Consider the following 16,001-nt stretch of genomic DNA (forward strand, 5'->3'; position numbering starts at 1 on the left):
CTGAGTACAGAATGGAAAAAGGTGACAACAAAGGACATAAGGGGAGTGGGGGAGGAATGGGATGTATTTATGGAAGCAGTGATGCCTTGCGCAAAAGATGCTTGTGGCATGAGAAGCATGGGAGGTGGGCAGATTAGAAAGGGTAGTGAGTGGTGGGATGAAGAAGTAAGATTATTAGTGAAAGAGAAGAGAGAGGCATCTGGACAATTTTTGCTGAGAAAAAATGCAAATGAGTGGGAGATGTATAAAAGAAAGAGGCAGGAGGTCAAGAGAAAGGTGCAAGAGGTGAAAAAGAGGGCAAATGAGAGTTGGGGTGAGAGAGTATCATTAAATTTTAGGGAGAATAAAAAGATGTTTTGGAAGGAGGTAAATAAAGTGCGTAAGACAAGGGAGCAAATGGGTACTTCAGCGAAGGGGGATTATGAGGAGGTGATAACAAGTAATGGTGATGTGAAAAGGAGATGGAGTGAGTATTTTGAAGGTTTGTTGAATGTGTTTGATGATAGAGTGGCAGATATAGCGTGTTTTGGTCGAGGTGGTATGCAAAGTGAGAGGGTTAGGGAAAATGATTTGGTAAACAGAGAAGATGTAGTAAAAGCTTTGCGGAAGATAAAAGCCGGCTAGGCAGCGGGTTTGGATGGTATTGCAGTGGAATTTATTAAAAAAGGGGGTGAGTGTATTGTTGACTGGTTGGTAAGGTTATTTAATGTATGTATGATTCATGGTGAGATGCCTGAGGATTGGCGGAATGCTTGCATAGTGCCATTGTACAAAGGCAAAAGGGATAAGAGTGAGTGCTCAAATTACAGAGGTATAAGCTTGTTGAGAATTCCTGGTAAATTATATGGGAGGGTATTGATTGAGAAGGTGAAGGCATGTACAGAGCATCACATTGGGGAAGAGCAGTGTGGTTTCAGAAGTGGTAGAGGACATGTGGATCAGGTGTTTGCTTTGAAGAATGTGAGAAATACTTAGAAAAGCAAATATATTTGTATGTAGCATTTATGGATCTGAAGAAGGTATATGATAGAGATGCTCTGTGGAAGGTATTAAGAATGTATGGTGTGGGAGGCAAGTTGTTAGAAGCAGTGAAAACTTTTTATTGAGGATGTAAGGCATGTGTACGTGTAGGAAGAGAGGAAAGTGATTGGTTCTCAGTGATTGTCGGTTTGCGGCAGGGGTGTGTGATGTCTCCATGGTGGTTTAATATGTTTATGGATGGGGTTGTTAGGAAGGTGAATGAAAGAGTTTTGGAAAGAGGGGCAAGTATGCAGTCTGTTGTGGATGAGAGAGCTTGGGAAGTGAGTCAGTTGTTGTTCGCTGATGATACAGCGCTGGTGGCTGATTCATGTGGGAAACAGCAGAAGTTGGTGACTGAGTTTGGTAAAGTGTGTGAAAGAAGAAAGTTGAGAGTAAATGTGAATAAGAGCAAGGTTATTAGGTACAGTAGGGTTGAGGGTCAAGTCAATTGGGAGGTAAGTTTGAATGGAGAAAAACTGGAGGAAGTGAAGTGTTTTAGATATCTGGGAGTGGATTTGGCAGCGGATGGAACCATGGAAGTGAAAGTGAATCATAGGGTGGGGGAGGGGGCGAAAATTCTGGGAGCGTTGAAGAGTGTGTGGAAGTCGAAATCATTATCTCGGAAAGCAAAAATGGGTATGTTTGAAGGAATAGTGGTTCCAACAATGTTGTATGGTTGCGAGGCGTGGGCTATGGATAGAGTTGTGTGCAGGAGGGTGGATGTGCTGGAAATGAGATGTCTGAGGACAATGTGTGGTGTGAGGTGGTTTGATCGAGTAAGTAATAATAGGGTAAGAGAGATGTGTGGTAATAAAAAGTGTGTGGTTGAGAGAGCAGAAAAGGGTGTTTTGAAATGGTTTGGTCACATGGAGAGAATGAGTGAGGAAAGATTGACAAAGAGGATATATGTGTCGGAGGCGGAGGGAACGAGGAGAAGTGGGAGACCAAATTGGAGGTGGAAAGATGGAGTGAAAAAGATTTTGTGTGATTGGGGCCTGAACATGCAGGAGGGTGAACGGCGGGCAAGGAATAGAGTGAATTGGATCGATGTGGTATACCGGGGTTGACGTGCTGTCAGTGGATTGAATTAGGGCATGTGAAGCGTCTGGGGTAAACCATGGAAAGTTGTGTGGGGCCTGGATGTGGAAAGGGAGCTGTTGTTTCGGGCATTATTGCATGACAGCTAGAGACTGAGTGTGAACGAATGGGGCCTTTGTTGTCTATTCCTAGTGCTACCTCGCACACATGAGGGGGGAGGGGGATGGTATTCCGTGTGTGGCGAGGTGGCGATGGGAATGAATAAAGGCAGACAGTGTGAATTGTGTGCATGGGTATATATGTATGTGTCTGTGTGCGTATATATAGGTGTACATTGAGATGTATAGGTATGTATATTTGCGTGTGTGGACGTGTATGTATATACATTGTGTATGGGGGTGGGTTGGGCCATTTCTTTCGTCTGTTTCCTTGTGCTACCTCACAAACGCAGAAGACAGCGAAAAAAAAAAAAAAAAAAAAAAAAAAAAAAAAATATATATATATATATATATATATATATATATTTTTTTTTTCTTTGTCGCTGTCTCCTGCGTTTGCGAGGTAGCACAAGGAAACAGACGAAAGAAATGGCCCAACCCACCCCCATACGCATGTATATACATACGTCCACACACGCAAATATACATACCTACACAGCTTTCCATGGTTTACCCCAGACGCTTCACATGCCCTGATTCAATCCACTGACAGCACGTCAACCCCGGTATACCACATCGATCCAATTCACTCTATTCCTTGCCCTCCTTTCACCCTCCTGCATGTTCAGGCCCCGATCACACAAAATCTTTTTCACTCCATCTTTCCACCTCCAATTTGGTCTCCCACTTCTCCTCGTTCCCTCCACCTCCGACACATATATCCTCTTGGTCAATCTTTCCTCACTCATTCTCTCCATGTGCCCAAACCATTTCAAAACACCCTCTTCTGCTCTCTCAACCACGCTCTTTTTATTTCCACACATCTCTCTTACCCTTACGTTACTTACTCGATCAAACCACCTAACACCACACATTGTCCTCAAACATCTCATTTCCAGCACATCCATCCTCCTGCGCACAACTCTATCCATAGCCCACCCCTCGCAACCATACAACATTGTTGGAACCACTATATATCATATATATTATTCATTTATATATGATATTCATAAGTATACATATGTGAGTAGCAGAGATGGTCAAAGGGCATTATTGGATTACGTGCTAACTGATAGGTGTGTAAAAGAGAGACTTTTGGATTTTAATGTGCTGAGAGCGGCAGCTGGAGGAATGTCTGATCACTATCTTGTGGGGATAAAGGTCAAGATTTGTAGAGGTTTCCAGAAAAGAAGAGAGAATGTTGGGGAGAAGAGAGTGGTGAGAGATAGTGAGCTTTTAAAGGAGACTTGTGTGAGGAAGTACTAGGAGAGATTGAGTGTAAAATGGCAAAAGATAAGAATAAATGATGTGAGGGGAGTGGGTGAGGAATGGGATGTATTTAGGGAAGCAGTGATGGTTTGTGCAAAGGATGCACATCAATCTAGAACTTACCTTCTTAATTCTATCACATGCTCCCAGAACTCAAGCTTCAGGAGTGCTACTCCTTCCTTAGCTCATGTCCTCTCACCAATCCCTGACTTTACCCCTGACACACTTCCAAGCCATTCTTGCAACTTACACTTGAGCTTTGTTTCAAAAAGCCAGAACATCCAGGTTTCTTTCCTCAAACATAATATCTATCTCTCTGCTCTTCTTATCTTGGTTACATCCACACAGATTTAGACATCACAGCCTGAGTCTTCAAAGAGGAAAAGCACTCCCTGCCTGGCTCCTCCTTCTGTTTCCTCTTTTAGACACTGAAATACAAGGGGAATGTTTCTAGCCCCCTGGTCCAGCCTCCTTTAATCACTTTCTATGACACACAGGGAATATGGAGGTAGAATTCTTTTTCCCCAATTACAATAATAATATGAATGAAACTGAAGATTCAGTACAAAAATACTTACTTGAACTTCTCTTCAGTTCGAACGCTTTGGTGAACAGTTTCTGTATGTCTCCTGAGATGCTGTTGCCGAGTATATGATCGTGAGCACCCAACAGCTGGGCAAACATAAGGACGCTGTAAATATAGAGATATATTTCAAGAGATATTCAGTTCTTAATGTATATTTTGTCATAGTGTGTCTCCTTATTCTATAAGAAGCCTACATGATAACTGAGAAAAATAGACAGCATCTTCTAAGATTTTATCGTATGAAAGGTCTGTGGAGCCTGGATATCAATACAGGGCTCTAGTTTCAATGCATTGAACATGGCAGATAAAGAGCAGATGTGAGTAAATAAGACTATTTCTTTGTTCCAGGCACTACCTCGCTAACATGGGAATTGGACAAAAACATATGAAGAAACTTACATAGCAAGGCACTGCAAGAATAATCAAGTGAGGAAAAGAAATATGACTGGATGGTGTGATCAGGGAATAAATTCAAAAAATAATGAAAAGAAAGATGGTATGGCTGCAAGTGAAACATTACATAAGAGGAATGTGTAGGAGAGGGCAAATTAATTTCTTCTACATTAGTAAGAGTTATACTGTAGGAAAAAACAATTAAGGGCAGACTAAACATCAAAAGATTATCAAGAGGAACTGTTTCCCCTTAGTCTGGTTGAAAATGTGCAACTCAAGACAGGAGGATGTCACTATGGAGACAAATTTCAAAGCATACACAGCAGTGGATTCTAGTAACTTTCAACAGTTTTTGGCACTTACCATAGTAACTCTGTTCTCATAAATGGAAATGCTGGGGATATGGCACAAAAAATTGGTTGTGGAAAGAAACTTGATAGAATGAAAATAATGAAAATAAAGACAAGAATCCGAAGAATTTGAATATCAATATAAACAAATGATGAATAAATGGCAATGCTATAAATGTAGTACTGAATCTAAAAGCAGAGATGGTAAACATGAAAAAAGGAAAACAAATTATATTCTTATAAGATGAGGGTATATGAATAAAATGTAAGAAATTGATATTCTCTGAAGGTTGACAAATTCTATGGGAGTAAAGTATGATGTGTGATTTTGGAAGGAAGTGATCAATGCACATATGGGGTCTGAGTGAAAAGTGATATTGTAGAAAACAAGTTTGAGAGACTACTTATGAAACAGAACGGAGTCTGTAGGAGGTGGAGATGGTATTTTCAAAAACTTACTAGGGCTGGTACTATGAAACATGAGAACATGATAGCACTGGCAGCTGGGAAGATTATGGAAAGGTATGAAGTATGAAAGACATTTCATTTGAGAACAGTAATGAAAAAAAAGGGATGAAGACAATATGAGGAATAAAATGGTGATGAGAGGTAAAAAAGCAGTTGAACAAATCTGGAAAGCATGTATGGCAGCTTGGAAAGTGGTCATTTGTCTGGTAACTGGTTGACCATACCATAATGACTGTTCTGCTGTAGAAAGTGATGTGGAGGAAAAATTATCTTAAGAACAGGAGAGGAAGAAGTCTTCTAAGTATTACTGGCAAGATATATGGCAGGATCATGATATCAAGTACAAAGGATTACAGAAACCCCTGAAGATGAAAACCATGACACATTTGGGAAAACAGTGTGAAAACCAGATTTTGCATTAACACAAGTAAAGAATGTTCTCAATGAAAAAGTCTGTGGCATTAATGTTTGTAGAAAGGGTAATTGATACACTTAATTGGAAAGAACCATAGGAAGCTTTGACTCTTTATGGTGGCATGGAAAACTTTTGAATCCAACTACAGTTCCATTACAGCTTGGAGGTGCTTAGGATTGGGGAAACCCATATCCTAGGGCAGTGTGTATGGAGTGAAAATGGAAATGATAAATGCAAGTTATGGGAGTTGCATGGAAGGAGGAATGGTATGAAAGGGAATGAGTGAAAATTGTTAGGGAAGAGGGAAAGAAGGAAGTGCAATTCTGCTGTCACCGAGAGAGAGGGAGGGTGTTACACAGCATGGATGGTATGGATCAAGAATAGCATGGGCGAAAGGTAAGACTGGGATTGTGAAATATGAATGGGCGTGTATATGCGCCTGAGAATATGAAGAATATATGAGCTACGGATGAAATGAAACTTTTCTGGAGAAATATGAATGACTATACACAGTTTCGAGAATGACAGAAACATGGTGATACTAGGTGATATGAATGTGAGAGTGGGATGAGATAAAATTGGTGAATTAGCTTGTAAATGGGGAGTGCCTAAAGTAAATGGGAATGGAAGTTATCTTGTGGATATTTGTGCTGAGAGGGGTTTATTCCTTGCAAATACCTTTTTCAACACACAATGATCCAAAGATATACATGGATGAGGAATGATGGAAGAGAAGAGCAAAATGCTTTAATTGACTATGTGGCACTGGATGAAGATTGAAAAAGGTAGTGCAAGATGCTAGAGTTGTGAGAGGACTCTTTGGAGACTCTGACCATTTTGCAGTTCTTGTGGGGATGAGGATCAGGGAGAAGTGGAGGTATGGTGTAAGGAAGAATGGAGAGGTAAAAATGTTGGCAAGCACAAGGATGAATCAGAAAAAATGCAGGGAGGAATATGAAAGGAAGCTAACTGAAAGCTTAGATGGAAATGCAGTGAATGTAGGGATTCAGCCATGTATGAATAAGGTGTTTAAAATGTTTAGAGAAATACTATTAAAGGTTGTAGAATTAATAGTTAAAGATACAAGTTCATGAGATATAGGATTAAAAAGGGCAATGCATGGTGGAGGGTAGAGATTAGAAATGCCATGGAAGAGAAGAAAAAGGCATATGGTAGGTTGATCAATAGGAATGTACCAGTGGAAGTTCAGCAAAGGAGGAGGGAAGAATATAAACTATGTAACTAGATTGTTTTGAAGCTGATAGATGAAAAGGAAAGAGTATATGAAGACTTTTGGGAGAAAGCTAAGAGATGAATTTTGGGATAATAAGAAACTATACCGGAAGAAGGTGAAAAGGAAAGAGGTGGATGTTAGAATGGAAATGTTAATGTGAGAAGTAAGGAAATAGAGGAGCTAAATCAAAAGGAGGAAGTGACAGGAAGATGGAAAGAATGTTTTGAAGAACTAATGAATGTGGGAGAAGGGGAGGCATCAGCTCTTACATGCATGGAAGGAAGAGGATACAGGTGCAAAGGCCTATAGCAAAAAGGGGAGGTAAGAGCAATAATGAGTCTGAGAGTAGGAAAGACACCTGGAGTGGATGGGATTACGGCTGAAATGCTGAAGTATGGAGGAGAAAGTGTGATAGAGTGAAGGCATCTGATTTGTAATTTAGCATGGAAACAGTAAGTTGTACCTAAGGATTGGGTGAAAGTTATTATTGTTCCTTTATTCAGGGGGAAAAGGTGCTAAAAATGTATGTAGCAATCATACAGGAATCAGTCTGTTAAACATATCAGGCAAAAGTATATGCAAGAATGATTCATAGAGTGATGAAAATGACTGAATGCAGAATAAGTGTAGAGCATGGGGTTTTTAAGAAAGGTTGGGGATGTGTGGATCAACTTTTTGGAAAGGTAGGGGATGTGTGGATCAGATATTTGGGGTATGGATAACCGTGGAAAATTTTCAGAGAAAGGTAAGGTATTGCATGAGACTTTTATGGATCTGAAGAAAGCAGACAGACTTGTTAAGGATATATGAGGTAGGGGGACAGCTGTAGGATGATATGAAAGTCTTCTATAGAGGAGAAAATGCATGTGTAAGAGTGGATGGAGAGATGAGCGAAAGATTCAGTGTAAATGTAGGTGTGAGGCAGAGTCGTGTGATGTCAATGTGGCTTTTCAATATGTACATGTGTATATATGTACATGTCTGTGTATGTATATGTATGTATACATTGATATGTATATGTATGTATATGTGTGTGTATGGGTGTTTATGGGAAAATATGTGTATATAAGTGGTTGGAACATTCTTCATCTGTTTCCTTGTGCTACCTCACTGACGCAGGAAGCAGCCATTGAGTTTAATAAATAAATGATATACATTATTCATTTTTGGATGTTTTGGAAGGACGTAAATTATTTTGGGTGTTTTGGAAGGAGGTAAATAAAGTGCGTAAGACAAGAGAACAAATGGGAACATCGGTGAAGGGGCTAATGGGGAGACAATAACAAGTAATGGTGAAGTGAGACGGAGATGGAGTGAGTATTTTGAAGGTTCGTTGAATGTGTTAGATAATAGAGTGGCAGATATAGGGTGTTTTGGTCGAGGTGGTGTGCGAAGTGAAAGGGTCAGGGAGAATGGTTTGGTAAACGGAGAAGAGATAGTGAAAGCTTTGTGGAAGATGAAAGCCAGCAAGGCGGTGGGTTTGGATGGTATTGCAGTGAAATTTGTTAGAAAAGGGGGTGACTGTGTTGTTGACTGGTTGGTGAGGATATTCACTGTATGTATGGCTTATGGTGAAGTGCCTGAGGATTGGTGGAATGCATGCATAGTGCCATTATACAAAGGCAAAAGGGATAAGTAGGAGAGATGGCCAGAGAGCGTTATTGGATTACGTGTTAATTGACAGGCGTGCGAGAGAGACTTTTGGATGTTAATGTGCTGAGAGGTGCAACTGAAGGGATGTCTGATCATTATCTTGTGGAGGCTAAGGTGAAGATTTGTATGGGTTTTCAGAAAAGAAGAGTGAATGTTGGGGTGAAGAGGGTGGTGAGAGTAAGTGAGCTTGGGAAGGAGACCTGTGTGAGGAAGTACCAGGAGAGACTGAGTATAGAATGGAAAAAGGTGAGAACAATGGAAGTAAGGGGAGTGGGGGAGGAATGGGATGTATTTAGGGAATCAGTGATGGATTGCGCAAAAGATGCTTGTGGCATGAGAAGAGTTGGAGGTGGGTTGATTAGAAAGGGTAGTGAGTGGTGGGATGAAGAAGTAAGAGTATTAGTGAAAGAGAAGAGAGAGGCATTTGGACGATTTTTGCAGGGAAAAAATGCAATTGAGTGGGAGATGTATAAAAGAAAGAGACAGGAGGTCAAGAGAAAGGTGCAAGAGGTGAAAAAAAGGGCAAATGAGAGTTGGGGTGAGAGAGTATCATTAAATTTTAGAGAGAATAAAAAGATGTTCTGGAAGGAGGTAAATAAAGTGCGTAAGACAAGGGAGCAAATGGGAACTTCAGTGAAGGGGGCAAATGGGGAGGTGATAACAAGTAGTGGTGATGTGAGAAGGAGATGGAGTGAGTATTTTGAAGGTTTGTTGAATGTGTTTGATGATAGAGTGGCAGATATAGGGTGTTTTGGTCGAGGTGGTGAGAGGGTTAGGGAAAATTATTTGGTAAACAGAGAAGAGGTAGTGAAAGCTTTGCGGAAGATGAAAGCCGGCAAGGCAGCAGGTTTGGATGGTATTGCAGTGGAATTTATTAAAAAAGGGGGTGACTGTATTGTGGACTGGTTGGTAAGGTTATTTAATGTATGTATGACTCATGGTGAGGTGCCTGAGGATTGGCGGAATGCGTGCATAGTGCCATTGTACAAAGGCAAAGGGGATAAGAGTGAGTGCTCAAATTACAGAGGTATAAGTTTGTTGAGTATTCCTGGTAAACTATATGGGAGGGTATTGATTGAGAGGGTGAAGGCATGTATAGAGCATCAGATCGGGGAAGAGCAGTGTGGTTTCAGAAGTGGTAGAGGATGTGTGGATCAGGTGTTTGCTTTGAAGAATGTATGTGAGAAATACTTAGAAAAGCAAATGGATTTGTATGTAGCATTTATGGATCTGGAGAAGGCATATGATAGAGTTGATAGAGATGCTCTGTGGAAGGTATTAAGAATATATGGTGTGGGAGGAAAGTTGTTAGAAGCAGTGAAAAGTTTTTATCGAGGATGTAAGGCATGTGTACGTGTAGGAAGAGAGGAAAGTGATTGGTTCTCAGTGAATGTAGGTTTGCGGCAGGGGTGTGTGATGTCTCCATGGTTGTTTAATTTGTTTATGGATGGGGTTGTTAGGGAGGTAAATGCAAGAGTTTTGGAAAGAGGGGCAAGTATGAAGTCTGTTGGGGATGAGAGAGCTTGGGAAGTGAGTCAGTTGTTGTTCGCTGATGATACAGCACTGGTGGCTGATTCATGTGAGAAACTGCAGAAGCTGGTGACTGAGTTTGGTAAAGTGTGTGGAAGAAGAAAGTTAAGAGTAAATGTGAAAAAGAGCAAGGTTATTAGGTACAGTAGGGTTGAGGGTCAAGTCAATTGGGAGGTGAGTTTGAATGGAGAAAAACTGGAGGAAGTGAAGTGTTTTAGATATCTGGGAGTGGATCTGGTAGCGGATGGAACCATGGAAGCGGAAGTGGATCATAGGGTGGGGGAGGGGGCGAAAATTCTGGGGGCCTTGAAGAATGTGTGGAAGTCAAGAACATTATCTCGGAAAGCAAAAATGGGTATGTTTGAAGGAATAGTGGTTCCAACAATGTTGTATGGTTGCGAGGCGTGGGCTATGGATAGAGTTGTGTGCAGGAGGATGGATGTGCTGCAAATGAGATGTTTGAGGACAGTGTGGTGTGAGGTGGTTTGATCGAGTGAGTAACGTAAGGGTAAGAGAGATGTGTGGAAATAAAAAGAGCGTGGTTGAGAGAGCAGAAGAGGGTGTTTTGAAGTGGTTTGGGCACATGGAGAGAATGAGTGAGGAAAGATTGACCAAGAGGATATATGTGTCGGAGGTGGAGGGAACGAGGAGAAGAGGGAGACCAAATTGGAGGTGGAAAGATGGAGTGAAAAAGATTTTGTGTGATCGGGGCCTGAACATGCAGGAGGGTGAAAGGAGGGCAAGGAATAGAGTGAATTGGAGCGATGTGGTATACAGGGGTTGACGTGCTGTCAGTGGATTGAATCAAGGCATGTGAAGCGACTGGGGTAAACCATGGAAAGCTGTGTAGGTATGTATATTTGCGTGTGTGGACGTATGTATATACATGTGTATGGGGGGGGTTGGGCCATTTCTTTCGTCTGTTTCCTTGCGCTACCTCGCACATGCGGGAGACAGCGACAAAGTATAATAAAAAAATAAAAAAAAAAAGGGATAAAGGTGAATGTTCAAATTACACAGGTATAAGTTTGTTGAGTATTCCTGGGAAATTATATGGGAGGGTATTGATTGAGAGGGTGAAGGTATGTACAGAGCATCAGACTGGGGAAGAGCAGTGTGGTTTCAGAAGTGGTAGAGGATGTGTGGATCAGGGGTTTGCTTTGAAGAATGTATGCGAGTAATACTCAGAAAAACTAATGGATTTGTATGTATCATTTATGGATCTGGAGAAGGCATATGATAAGAGTTGATAGAGATGCTCTATGGAAGGTATTAAGAGTATATGGTGTGGAAGGCAAGTTGCTAGAAGCAGTCAAAAGTTTTTATCGAGGATGTGAGGCATGTGTACAAGTAGGAAGAGAGGAAAGTGATTGTTTCCCAGTGATTGTCGGTTTGTGGAGGGGTGCGTGATGTCTCCATGGTTGTTTAATTTGTTCATGGATGGGGTTGTTAGGGAAGTGAATATAAGAGTTTTGAAGAGAGGGGCAAGTATGCAGTCTGTTGTGGATGAGAGGGCTTGGGAAGTGAGTCAGTTGTTGTTCGCTGACTCACTTCCTAAGACCTCTCATCCACAACAAACTGCATACTTGCCCCTCTCTCCAAAACTCTTGCATTCACCTCCCTAACCCCATCCATAAACAAATTAAACAACCATGGAGACATCATGCACCCCTGCCGCAAACCAACATTCACTGGAAACCAATAACATTCCTCTCTTCCCACTCATGCACATGCCTTACATCCTCGATAAAAGCTTTTCACTGATTCTAGCAACTTACCTTCCACACCATATAATCTTAATACCTTCCACAGAGCATCTCTATCAACTCTATCATATGCCTTATCCAGATCCATAAATGCTACATACAGATCTATCTGTTTTTCTAAGTATTTCTCACACACATTCTTCAAAGCAAACACCTGATCCAAGCATCCTTTACCACTTCTGAAACCACACTGCCCTTCCCCAATCTGATGCTCTGTACGTGCCTTTACCTTCCCAATCAACACCCTCCCATATATTTTCCCAGGAATATTCAACAAAATTATACCTCTGTAATTTGAACACTCACCTTTATCCCCTTTCTTTTATACAATGGCACTATGCAGGCATTCTACCAATCCTCAGGCACTTTACCATGTACATACATACACTGAATATCCTTACCAACCAATCAACAACACAGTCACCCCCTTTTTCAATAAATTCCACTACAATACCATATAAACCCACCGCCTTGCCAGCTTTCATCTTTCGCAAAGCTTTCACGACCTCTTCTCTGTTTACCAAACCATGCTCCCTTACCCTCTCACTTTGCACACCACCTCAACCAAAACACCCTACATCTGCCACTCTATCATCAAACACATTCAACAAACCTTCAAAATACTCACTTCATCTCCTTGCTTCACCATTACTTGTTATTACCTCCCCATTAGCCCCCTTAACCGATGTTCCCATTTGTTCTCTTGTCTTACACACTTTATTTACCTCCTTCCAAAACATCTTTTCATTCTCCCTAAAATTTAATTATACTCCCTTACCCCAACTCTCATTTGCCCTCTTTTTCACCTCTTGCACCTTTCTCTTGACCTCTTGCCTCATTCTTTTACACATCTCCCAGTCATTCGCACTACTTCCCTACAAAAATTATCCAAACACCTCTCTCTCTTCTCTTTCACTAGCAATATTACTTCTTCATCCCACCACTCACTACCCTTTCTAATCTGCCCACCTCCCACCTTTCTCATGCCACAAGCATCTTTTGCACAAGCCATCATTGCTTTCCTAAATACATCCCAATCCTCCCCCACTCCCCTTACGTCATTTGCTCTCACCTTTTTCTATTCTGCACTCAATCTCTCCTGGTACTTCCTCACACAAGTTTCCTTTTCAAGCTCACTTACTCTCACCCCTCTCTTCACCTCAACATTCTCTCTTCTTTTCTGAAAACCTTTACAAATCTTCACCTTTGCCTCCACAAGTTAATGACCAGACATCCCTCCAGTTGCTCCTCTCAGCACATTAACATCCAGAAGTCAGTTTTTCATGTGCCTATCATACATATTCACCATTTCCCACATTAGTGAGGTAGCATTAAGAACAGAGGACTGAACCTAAAAGGGAAAATCTTCATTTGACCCCCTTCTCTGGGGAGGTGATAACAAGTAGTGGTGATGTGAGGAGATGGAGTGAGTATTTTGAAGGTTTGTTGAATGTGTTTGATAATAGAGTGGCAGATATGGGATGTTTTGGTCGAGATAGTGTGCAAAGTGAGAGGGTTAGGGAGAATGATTTGGTAAACAAAGGAGGTAGTAAAAGCTTTGTGGAAGATGAAAGCCAGCAAGGCAGAGGGTTTGGATGGTATTGCAGTGGAATCTATTAAAAAAGGGGGTGACTGTGTTGTTGACTGGTTGGTAAGGTTATTCAATGTATGTATGGCTCATGGTGAGGTGCCTGGGGATTGAAAGAACGCTTGCATAGTGCCATTGTACAAAGGCAAAGGGGATAAGATAGTGCTCAAATTACAGAGGTATAAATTTGTTGAGTATTCCTGGGAAATTGTATGGGAGGGTATTGATTGAGAGGGTGAAAGTATGTACAGAGCATCAGATTGGGAAAGAGCAGTGTGGTTTCAGAAGTGGTAGAGGATGTGTGTATCAGGTGTTTGCTTTGAAGAATGTATGTGAGAAATACTTAGAAAAGCAAGTGGATTGGTACGTGGCATTTATGGATCTGGAGAAGGCATATGACAGAGTTGATAGAGATGCTCTGTGGAAGGTATTAATTATATATGGTGTGGCAGGCAACTTGTTAGATGCAGTCAAAAGTTTTTATCGAGGATGTAAGGCTTGTGTATGAGTAGGAAGAGAGGAAAGTGATTGGTTCTCAGTGAATGTCAGTTTGTGGCAGGGGTGCATGATGTCTCCATGATTGTTTAATTTGTTTATGGATGGGGTTATTAGGGAGGTGAATGCAAGAGTTTTGGAGAGAGGGGTGAGTATGCAGTCTGTTGTGGATGAGAGAGCTTGGGAAGTGAGTCATTTGTTGTTCGCTGATGATACAGCGCTGGTGGCTGATTCGGGTGAGAAACTGCAGAAGCTGGTGACTGAGTTTGGTAAAGTGTGTGAAAGAAGAAAGCTGAGAGTAAATGTGAATAAGAGCAAGGTTATTATGTACAGTAGGGTTGAGGGTCAAGTCAATTGGGAGGTAAGTTTCAATGGAGAAAAACTGGAGGAAGTGATGCGTTTTAGATATCTGAGAGTGGATTTGGCAGCGGATGGAACTTATAACTCTAATTTGAGCACTCACCTTTATCGCCTTTGCCTTTGTACAATGGCACTATGCATGCATTCTGCCAATCCTCAGGCGCCTCACCTCGAGCCATACATACATTAAATATCCTTACCAACCATTCACCTCTTTTTTATTAAATTCCACTGTAATACCATCCAAACCCGCTGCCTTGCCAGCTTTCATCTTATGGAAGGTTTACTACCTCATTTCTGTTTACCAAATCATTCTCCCTAACCCTCTCACTTTGCACAACACTTTGACCAAAATACCCTACATCTGTCACTCTATCATCTAACACACTCAACAAACCTTCAAAATACTCACTCCATCTCCTTCTCACATCACCACTACTTGTTATCACCTCCCCATTAGCCCCCTTCACTGATGTTCCCCTTTGTTCTCTTGTCTTATGCACTTTATTTACCTCCTTGCAAAACATCTTTTATTTATTTATTCATCTATTCATTTTGCTTTGTCGCTGTCTCCCGCGTTAGCGAGGTAGCGCAAGGAAACATACGAAAGAATGGCCCAACCCACCCACATACCCATGTATATATATACACATCCACACACACAAATATACATACCGATACATCTCAACATATACATATACATACACACACAGACATATACATATATACACATGTACATAATTCATACTGTCTGCCTTCATTCATTCCCATCGCCACCTCGCCACACATGAAATAACAACCCCCTCCCCCTCATGTGTGCAAGGTAGCGCTAGGAAAAGACAACAAAGGCCACATTCGTTCACACTCAGTCTCTAGCTGTCATGTGATAATGCACCAAAACCACAGCTCCATTTCCACATCCAGGTCCCACAGAAATTTCCATGGTTTACCCCAGACGCTTCATATGCCCTGGGTCAATCCACTGACAGCATGTCAACCCCGGCGTACCACATCTTTCCAATTCACTCTATTCCTTGCCCGCCATTCACCCTCCTTCATGTTCAGGCCCCGATCACTCAAAATCATTTTCACTCAATCTTTCCACCTCCAATTTCGTCTCCCACTTCTCCTCGTTCCCTCCACCTCTGACACATATATCCTCTTGGTCAATCTTTCCTCATTCATTCTCTCCATGTGACCAAACCATTTCAAAACACCCTCTTCTGCTCTCTCAACTACACTCTTTTTATTACCACACATCTCTCTTACCCTATTATTACATATTCGATCAAACCACCTCACACCACATATTGTCCTCAAACATCTCATTTCCAGCACATCCACCCTCCTCCACACAACTCTATCTATAGCCCACGCCTCGCAACCATATAACATTGTTGGAACCACTATTCCTTCAAACATAGCCATTTTTGCTTTCTGAAATAATGTTCTCGACTTCCACACATTCTTCAACGCTCCCAGAATTTTCGCCTCCTCCTCGACCCTATGATTCACTTCCGCTTCCATGGTTCCATCCACTGCCAAATCCAATCCTAGATATCTAAAACTCTTCACTTCCTCCAGTTTTTCTCCATTCAAACTTACCTCCCAGTTGACTTGACCCTCAACCCTAATGTACCTAATAACCTTGCTCTTATTCACATTTACTCTCAGCTTT

At 41.5% G+C, this 16,001-nt stretch overlaps 1 protein-coding gene across 4 annotated transcripts in view; it reads right to left on the reverse strand.

Annotated features, from left to right (window-relative positions):
- LOC139756699 (transcription factor IIIA-like) overlaps positions 1–16,001 on the reverse strand; it is a 72,461-nt gene that overhangs the window by 19,493 nt on the left and 36,967 nt on the right. For all 4 annotated transcript variants that reach the window (XM_071676362.1, XM_071676365.1, XM_071676364.1 and 1 more), the window contains one exon: positions 4,064–4,176. In XM_071676362.1, coding sequence (XP_071532463.1) covers positions 4,064–4,176 — 113 coding nt within the window. The remainder of the gene's footprint in view (positions 1–4,063; positions 4,177–16,001) is intronic.

Source organism: Panulirus ornatus, chromosome 23, assembly GCF_036320965.1.
Source record: "Panulirus ornatus isolate Po-2019 chromosome 23, ASM3632096v1, whole genome shotgun sequence".
In the NCBI taxonomy this organism is placed as follows: domain Eukaryota; kingdom Metazoa; phylum Arthropoda; class Malacostraca; order Decapoda; family Palinuridae; genus Panulirus; species Panulirus ornatus.